The 9,608-nt window shown below is 52.0% G+C and overlaps 1 protein-coding gene across 1 annotated transcript; it reads left to right on the top strand.

Annotated features, from left to right (window-relative positions):
* The first annotated feature begins 14 nt into the window (after positions 1–14).
* Lmf2 (lipase maturation factor 2) lies at positions 15–4,470 on the top strand. Its single transcript, NM_001079939.1, is given in 14 exon segments — positions 15–256; positions 781–1,034; positions 1,140–1,168; positions 1,285–1,499; positions 1,577–1,755; positions 2,006–2,147; positions 2,254–2,388; positions 2,461–2,566; positions 2,667–2,763; positions 2,836–3,018; positions 3,096–3,264; positions 3,340–3,451; positions 3,526–3,622; positions 3,717–4,470. Coding segments are annotated over 14 exon segments (2,109 nt in total). The 5' UTR covers positions 15–162; the 3' UTR covers positions 4,014–4,470.
* Positions 4,471–9,608: the final 5,138 nt, after the last annotated feature.

Here is a 9,608-nt window from a genome sequence, read left to right as displayed (position 1 = left end):
AGAAGCCGAGGAGACAAGTATCTTGACCGATTATTGATGAGTTCCTAGGCACTCGGTGGAGCTCAGTGACTGGAAGGATTCCGGGTGGGGCGTGGGCCAGAGGCGGGACTGGGGGCGGGTGGGAAACCAGAGGGCACTGTTTCAGCAGACCGTGTAGCGGACATGGCTAGCGCCAGGGTTCCACAGCAGCTTTTCCTACAGGGTGTGGCCGCTGTCTACTTGTTCGCCTTTGCGTCCCTCTACACCCAGATCCCAGGTGAGGGCGTGGAGGGTTGAATAGTCACACGTTGTAACATCCCTTCCTTCACTCTGCATACTGCTCTCTGGTGAGGCGGGTGTGAAGTCCAGGCCTCTCTCTACGCGGGAATAGGTGGGGTGGTAGTTTGCAGGCAGCCAGAGTGTGGAGGGAAAAAGATGTGCACGGGTTGATTTCCCTTAACTATTAGGATTCTCCCCGAGGGGTGGGGGTGACAGATTTCTACCTGGACTCTGTGGGCAGGTAGGAAAGGGATGAGCTCTGCTTGATGGAAGGTGCTGACCCAGAATCAGGTCTTCTGAACCTGGTTTTGGGGTTCTAATTTCTAATTTGAGAGAGAGCATCTGGTAAAGCAAACCCTACCTGGGATAGGAACATCTGCAGGCACAACCTGGGGTTGGGGGTTTGGGACATCTGCAATGCCTGGAGCTAGTGGTAGAGCATCTTCGGGGGCCTAACTTCAGGTGCATTGAGACTGGGAAGGTGTCTTAAGGTTTGGTTGGCTCTGACATGCTCTCTCGCAGGCCTCTATGGCCCAGAGGGCATCCTTCCTGCTCGAAGAACGCTGCGGCCCCAAGGCAAGGGTCGGTGGCAGCAGCTGTGGGAAACACCAACAATTCTGTGGGAGGCACCAAGACTGGGGCTGGATACTGCACAGGGCCTGGATTTACTGACCTTACTGGGCACCGTGCTAGCCCTGGGTGCCCTGCTCCTGAACTCCCTGCGACACCCCTTCATCTACCTGCTGCTCTGGGCTGCCTACCTATCAGCCTGCCAGGCAAGTGAGACACTTAGAACTTCAGCCTCAATCTTAACCCACTCACTCAGCCTCACCTGATGAAGCAGACACACAGTGGCTCTCTAACTGCCCCTCTCCCTACAGGTGGGCCAAGTGTTCCTTTATTTCCAGTGGTGAGTGACTCCGGGGCCAATCGGCCTGAGGCTGGGCAGGGATGTTTGCCCTTCCTGGGAGAACCCTGTAAGGGAAGCCTAATAGGAAAGAAACAGGATGTTTCTTCTCCCTATAGGGATTCCCTGCTGCTGGAGACAGGCTTCCTGGCTATTCTGGTAGCCCCCCTGAGGCGGCCTTCCAAACACAAGATTCCCCAGGGTGGATTAGCAGGAGCCTTACCCCATGAAGACCTCCCATTCTGGCTTGTACGCTGGCTGCTCTTCCGACTCATGTTCGCCTCTGGTGTGGTCAAGCTGACCAGCCGCTGCCCTTCGTGGTGGGGACTCACTGGTGAGGGCCCAGGCCTGAAGCTGGGATGGTCTGTCTAGAAGTTCTAACCAGCCCTGACCTCCAGCCATTACCTGCAGCTCTGACCTACCACTATGAGACACAGTGCCTGCCCACACCAGCTGCCTGGTTTGCCCACCACCTGCCAGTCTGGCTGCACAGGCTCAGCGTGGTGGCCACCTTCCTCATCGAGATTGCAGTGCCACCCCTGTTCTTTGCCCCTATTCGCCGCCTACGACTGTCCGCCTTCTATGCTCAGGTGGGTGGAAGAGAGTGTGGCCTTTACCACTGACCAGTGAGTCTTGCTGGGGGGGGGGGGGGGGGCAGCCCTGGGAGTGGTCAGGTGGCGGGTGCTGTGGGGAAAGCATTACTGGCAGAAGGACATGTTACCCAGTTCAGGTGTGTACTGTCAGGTAAGGCTGTGGCCTTTGGGCAAGTGTCGGTCTTGAGGTCTGTGGGGCCCAGGAAGAACAGCCTTCCATAGCTCTGACTGCAGGCCCTCCTCGCAGGCCTTACTGCAAATCCTGATTATCATTACGGGTAACTACAATTTCTTCAACCTGCTAACCTTGGTGCTCACCACTGCCCTCCTGGATGACCGTCACCTGTCCGCTGAGCCCGAACTCAGATGCCACAAGAAGATGCCCACCTGTGAGTGTCATCCTGTCACGACAACCAAACTGATGTCATCTTGCCAAAGAACCCCTTGTTCCTTGGCTGCAGACCCTCAGCCAATCTGTGACTGTCCTGCCCATAGCCTGGCCCAAGACCCTGCTGACCTCGCTGTCCTTACTGCTGGAACTGACCGTCTATGGGCTGCTGGCCTACGGCACCATCTACTACTTTGGGCTGGAGGTCGACTGGCAGCAGCAAATCGTTCTCTCTAAAACCAGTGAGTGCCAACTTGGGGAATCTAAGGGAGAGGGCTGGATCGGTCCCTAGTCACACTCCCCTCCCTTGGCAGCTTTCACGTTCCATCAGTTCTCCCAGTGGCTGAAGATGGTCACCCTGCCAACTGTGTGGCTGGGGACAGCCTCCCTAGCCTGGGAGCTGCTTATTGCCCTCTGGAGGTATGTGTGTACCTGAAGACTGTGGGCAGGAGCTGCTTTCAGATCAGGTCTGACCATGCTTGCCCCCACCCCACCCCCCCACCCCCCACCACATCCCCAGGTGGATCCAGGTACAAGGATGGTCACGGAAGTTCTTTGCGGGTATCCAGCTCTCAGTCCTGGGCACTGCTACAGTGTTCTTGTTCCTGATCAGCCTGGTAGGTAACCCTGTGAAGACCGGGGTGGGGGGAAGATGGGGCAGCAATGAGCTATTGTCTGTTTACCTGCAGGTGCCTTACTCCTATGTGGAGCCTGGGACCCACGGTCGTCTCTGGACTGGGGCTCATCGCCTGTTCAGTTCTGTGGAGCACCTGCAGCTGGCCAACTCTTACGGCCTTTTCCGTCGGATGACTGGCCTGGGGGGGCGACCTGAAGTGGTGCTAGAGGGCAGCCATGATGGACACCATTGGACAGTGAGCCCTCCCAGAGGATGTGGGAGGTAAAGGGACCAAGTCCAGCCACCCCAGCTAACCATATGTCCGTCTGTCAGGAGATTGAATTCATGTACAAACCTGGGAATGTGAGCCGACCACCCCCTTTCCTGATTCCTCACCAGCCGCGCCTTGATTGGCAGATGTGGTTTGCAGCCCTTGGCCCACATACACACAGCCCCTGGTTCACCAGCCTGGTGCTGCGCCTCCTGCAGGGCAAGGAGCCAGGTGAGGGATGGGCCAGGAAAGGGGCTGGGAAGGAGAGAGAAGTTCAAAGCCTTGTTAACGTCTCCTGTGCCACAGTGATCCGACTGATCCAGAACCAGGTTGCCAACTACCCCTTTCGTGAGCAGCCACCCACCTACCTGCGGGCCCAGCGCTATAAGTACTGGTTCTCAAAGCCTGGGGATCAGAGGTGAGGCTGCAGTGGCGGATGGATGGGGGCGGGGCCTGCCATAGCTGCACGCTGACTCTCCAGTTCTATTACAGCCGCTGGTGGCACCGCCAGTGGGTAGAGGAATTCTTCCCATCTGTATCCTTGGGGGACCCAACCCTAGAGACACTGCTCCAACAGTTTGGACTAAAGGTATGAAGGAGCCGGCCGAACTGTGAGAGGTGGCAGGGCGCTTGCCTGTTGCCAGAGTAAACCTTGTGGGCTTTTTTTGGTTTTGTCTCCACAGGATAAGAGTCCACCCCGGGCCCGCAGCTCCAAAAATGCCCTTGCTCAGACACTGAACTGGGTGCGGGCACAGCTGTCTCCTCTGGAGCCTTCTATCCTGCTATGGGGACTCTTAGGGGCAGTGGTGGCTATCCGAGTTGTGCGGACCCTACTCACCCCCCGCCCGCTCCAGTCCTCAAAACAGACTAGAGAGGAAAAACGTAAGCAGGCTCCCAAGAAGGACTCCAGAGCTGTCTCTGAGCAGACTGCCCCCAACAGCAACAGCAATGGCTCCTGGGCCCCTCGGCGGAAAAAATAGCTTCATGTGCAATCAGCCAGACATATGTCCTGGTAAAGTCAGAGCCCCAGGATCCCAGCCCCTACCATGACACAGCCCAGCCACTGTGCCTTAGCCAGTCCTGCCAGGGCAGATACAGACTGGAATGCCACCCCTGAGGATTGCTAGGTGTCACCTTGAGAGTCCTGCTCATCCCTCTACACCAACCACATCCTTCGCTAGTCACCTTCTACTCTCTTGGCAACCAACCCAGAGTGGGCCTGTGGCCTCGCTCAGGGCTCTTCCTGGAACACTGTAATCAGTGTACCCACAGATGCAAAGGCCTGAATCTGGAACTCCAACCCATCCTCACTGTGGAGAGGGCGAGCTAAACCTGCTGAGGACAGGAGCCAGGGGAAGTGGGTCCGAGAGAAGGTGCCTGCCTGCCTGCCTGCCTGCCCCTCCGACTGCACCAATAAAGGCCCCATTTTTACATACCCATTTACTGTGGTTTCTTCCTTCTGAGGAGGCCTGAGGATAGTTGGCACAACCTAGACTGGTACTGACCAGGCTAAATGGGCTCCCTCCTTGTCGCTCAATGTTCTCCATAAAATAAACCAAAAGGCCTGGTTACAGAAGTCTCGGCACGGCACAAGCTGGCAGACCTCACTGTGAGGCTGCAAGGCCGGTGGAGGCAGACGAAACTGGAGAACATTCCAGAACACAGCCCTCTGTTCACCTCTTGCTTTGCTTCTGGTCTTCAGAAAGGTCAGACTATGGAAGGGCTAAAGGGGGAAGAGCAGGGATGGTTGTTATAGATATAAATGTAGATGGGGTGGATCTGTATCCCAGAGGTACAGGACCTAGGATGGAGCCGAGAAGGTGCATGTGTCACCTCTGGCCTCGTCCTGGGCAGAGCACAAAGGATCTGGAGTCCGTTTCCCAGGGCCCGGCTGTCAGCTCCCTCCTTCCCTAGGGTCGTGCAGCACAGCACAGCGCAGCTTCCTTTATCCTCACTCTATTGTTGGTCCCCACCTCTTCCTTTTCCTCTCCCAAAGTAGCTTCCAGGCTCAGCTACACTGGCTGGCCAACAAACCCACGGTCTCTGCTGTCTGTTTATCAACGACACTGGCATTGCTGGCATGTGCCACCGTGCCTGTTTTTGTTTGGTGTTTCATTTTGGTGTTTTGTTGGCTTTTGGTTTTGTTTTGCTCCGAGACAGGGTTTCTTGTGTAACCCTGACTGTCCTGGAACTCACTCTATAGACCAGGTTGGCCTTGCATGCAGAGATCCACTCACCTCTCCCTCCCAAGTACTGGGATTCAAGGTGACCGACACCATGCCTAGCCATGCCCCCCCCTTTTTTTTTTTTTTTTGGTTCTTTTTTTTTTTCGGAGCTGGGGATCGAACCCAGGGCCTTGGGCTTGCTAGGTAAGCGCTCTACCACTGAGCTAAATCCCCAACCCCCTGAGCTAAATCCCCAACCCCTCATTTTTTTATATGTATTATGGAGATCCAAACTTAGGTCCTTGTGCTTATGTGGTAAGCACTTTACTGATTAGACCATCATCTCCCCAACCCCTTAACCATTTTTCTAACGTTTATGTGCATGTGTGTTTGACTGCATGTGTCTATGTTTGGGTGTCAGACCTTGGAGTTACAAATAGTTGGTAGCTGCCATGTGGGTGCTGGGATTTGAACCCTGGTCCTTTGGAAGATAGTCAGTGCCCTTAACCACTGAGCCATCTCTCCAGCCCCCTTAATCAACTTTACGTATTTTTTTTTTTTTTGGTTCTTTTTTTCGGAGCTGGGGACCGAACCCAGGGCCTTGCGCTTCCTAGGTAAGCGCTCTACCACTGAGCTAAATCCCCAGCCCCAACTTTACGTATTTCTTTACTTACTTACGTACACTTATGTTTGGTTATGCACATGGAGGCACAGCTGACAGAGCCGTTAGATCCCCTAGAGTTACAAACAGTCATGAGCCACTAGGTGTGGGTGTTCGAAACTGAACTTGGATCCTCTGGAAGAGCAGCACACACTGAGCCATCAGTGTTCTTAAGTATATAGTTTTGTAGCACTCAAAGTATTCTGTAACTACAATCTCTCGTGATTGTTTCTACAACTTTCCTAATACCCCAAAAAGAAGCCCTGTATTCCTTAAACAATAACTCTCCTTAGTCCTTAGTCCCTAGCAACCTGTGTTCTGCTTTTTTTTTTCTTTCTTCCTCTCTCTCTCTCTCTCTCTCTCTCTCTCTCTCTCTCTTTCTTTCTAATCCTGGACACCTCATAGAGATTGAATTATATTATAATCTTCCTTTTGCCTCTTTTTGTCTTGTACTGTATTTTCACACTCCATGATATAATGTATCAGAGTGTCATTTCTTTTTTTCTTTATTTATTTTTTTTCTGAGGGTCTCATATAGCCTAGGCTACATTCTATCTATTAAGCCTGTCACCTCTAAAAAGGCCTGGGGGTGCGTGGCCCAGGATAGCAGGGCTCCAGATTCCATCCACCGAAAAGCAATGTTGGGTCTTTCTGGGCATAGGGAGCTAAAGATAGCCTTTGACCTCTGATCTTCCACCTCCACCTCCCCAGTGCTGGAACTGCAGACACGGACCACTCGTCTGTATTAGGGTGGTCATTTGTGGTTTGGGGTTTTGTTTTGGTGAGGGGTATGTGTTGCTTTATTACTGGAGTTGGTTTGTTGGTTGGTTTTGAGACAAGGTTTTGCTATGTAGCACTGGCGAGAAAGGAAGTTGCTATGTAAGGCTAGCCTCAAACTTGCTGCCATCCTCCTGCCTTAGCTTCTCAAGTCTTAGATTACAGCATGTCCTACCTCATCAGGCCACATTTCTCAGTTTGTCACACAAAGGGCTAAATACCCATACCAAAGTGTTTTAGTCAGAGTCTCTATTCCTGCACAAACATCATGACCAAGAAGCAAGTTAGGGAGGAAAGGGTTTATTCAGCTCACACTTCCACATTGCTGTTCATCACCAAAGGAAGTCAGGACTGGAACTCAAGCAGGTCAGGAAGCAGGAGCTGATGCAGAGGCCATGGAGGGACGTTACTTACTGGCTTGCTTCCCCTGGCTTGCTCAGTTTGTTTTCTTCTAGAACCCAAGACCACCAGCCCAGGGTGGTCCCTCCTGCCTTGATCACTAATTTAGAAAATGCCTTACAGCTGGGTCTCATGGAGGCATTTCCTCAAGGGAGGCTCCTTTCTCTGTGATTACTTCAGCCCGTGTCAAGTGGACATACGACACCAGCCCATACACAAAGGATGAGGCTTCATCTTTGTTATCAGCAGTGATCATTTTAATTTAATCATAAACAAAACTGCTCTTTACTTTGTACTTTTGGTCGCAAACCTAGCCTCAAACGCTGAGCCATCTCTGCAGCCCCCGTTTCAGCTCTGAGAGCAGTACTGAAAAACTTGGCCAGCCAAGTTAGTGTCACCGTCTCAGTTGATGCAGGGAGTTTCGTCACTGTGGTTGAAGGAAGCTGATAGTGGTTTTGGTATCCTATCAAAATAGCTTTGGCCTTGCAGCTCTGAGAGGAAATAAGCAAAAACCAGGGGCTGTGTTTTTTGTTGCCAAAGCTGTCTGCATAGGAAGACCCAAAAGAGACAGCAAGGGAAGTGGCAAGGCTGGAGTGGGGTCAAGAAAAAGGCAAGCCCCATTCCTTCCTTCAGGCCCCATAGCAGTTCCAGCAGCGGGAGCCCCCAGAAAGGCCTGGCACTCCCCTTGAGTGAGAAGAATCCTGAGCCCTGCTATCCTCCCATGCACACTTTGGGGGTTTTTTAGAGATGACAGGAAAGAGTCCCCAAGGGACAATAGTTCTGGGGACAACAAAACCAATACTCTGTCCAGTGACCACAACCAGGGTGGAAATGGCCGTTCAAGAGATGATCAAGTCAGATGTGGCTCATGCCTGTCGTCCCAGAGCTCAGTAGGCTAAGCTAGAAGGTTCTCAGTGTCAAACCAGCCCCGACTACAGATCAAGGGGAGCAGTGTGAGGCTGGGGATGGTAACTCTTGTCTGTCCACACTAAGTCATCTTACTCAGCCTCCACATGTAGATTTGAAGCCCGATTTCCAACCCAAGGAACCAAACGCCCTTGGAGAAATGGCTGATACTAGGAGGACTAGTACAGCCTTGAGGGGAGTTTAAGACAGCGCCAGAGAGGTCCTCACATCGTATCCTCAGAGTGGAACAAGCCCTCCCTGCCTCCAGTCTCTAGCACAGTGTTCTCCACCTCCCTAATGCTGAACCCCTTTAATATGGTTCCTCTGGCTTTTCTTTTTTTCTTTTTCTTCCATTTTTCCTTTTGGCTTTTCAAGACAGGGTTTCTCTATGTAGCCTAGGCTGTCCTAGAACTCACTATGTAGAACAGGCTAGCCTCAAACTCAGAGATCTGCCTGCCCCCATTGGGAGTGCAGGGATTAAAGGCAAGAACCACTACTACCACCATCCAGGTCAGCTCATGTTCCAGTGACCCCCCTCCCCCATCATAAAATTATTTCGTTAATACTTCATAACTGTATTTTTGCTACTGCCATGATCTATATTTATTTATGCTGTACATATCTGATATATGATCCCAAAGGGTCCTGCCCCACAGATTGAGAACCACTGCTAGAAAAAACAATGAAGTCTCCAGAACTTGTGGCTCTCACTATTTAGGAAAAGCATTCTGAGCAGGGATTAAGTGACAGATCTTGAGATAGGATCATCCTGGACTGAGCCAAGTGAGCCCTAAAAGCCACCCCAGGTGTCACAGCAGCAGATAGCACTTGTCCACACCCAGAAGACCTGAGGTACAGAGACACAGCCACAGGTTGCTAAGTGGTCCTGGAGCCACCAGGAGCTGGGAGAAATGGGAAGAAGCAAACAAACATTAACCAGCTCCTCCCAGACAACTGACTTTCCAGGGGTTTTGTTGTTTGTTTGTTTTCTGGTTCCAGGAAGGAAACTCAAGACTGGGAACATACCAGGTCAGTTCTGTGCGAATGAGTATACCCTCTGAACTATTTCTTGTTTCTCCTTTTTCTTTGTTTTGTTTGAGACAGGCCCAGGCTGGCCTTGGAGTCATCTTGTAACTGAGATTGTTCTGTAACCCCTTGATCCTCCTGCCTCTGCTCCTGAGGGCTAGGGTTCACACTGCTTCCCTTGTCTCTTCAAGTGGCAAGCAATGTTTACATTTATGATACACAAATATATAATACTTGAGATGTGTTCAGCACAGGGGGAAGTTAGTAAGCTTACATAGTGTGTGTGAGTGTGTGTGTGTGTGTGTGTGTGTGTGTGTGTGTGTGTGTGTGTGTGTTCTGAGTACCTAATTTCTGGTACATTTATTTACTTACAGTGGTTGGTGTGCGATGCACAGTGGTGCTTATGGAGGTCAGAGACAGCTAATGGGAGTTGGTTCTCCACTTTGCTGGTTCCAACAGTCACACTCAGGTCTTCCCACTGGTGGCAAACACAAGTGACCCACCTCATCATGCCTCTCCAAAATTATCTGAAAAAGAAAAGCCTGGAGCGGTGGCTCACACCTGTAACTTTAGCACTCGGGAGGCAGAGGCAGGCAGATCTCTGAGTTCCAGGCAGGGCCTGGGCTAACGCAGAAACCCTT

This window comes from Rattus norvegicus, chromosome 7 (genome assembly GCF_021556685.1).
Source record: "Rattus norvegicus strain SHRSP/BbbUtx chromosome 7, alternate assembly SHRSP_T2T, whole genome shotgun sequence".
NCBI classification, from domain to species: Eukaryota; Metazoa; Chordata; class Mammalia; order Rodentia; family Muridae; genus Rattus; species Rattus norvegicus.
Note: the sequence above shows the minus strand (reverse complement) of the source record. Positions and strands in the feature narration are given on the sequence as shown.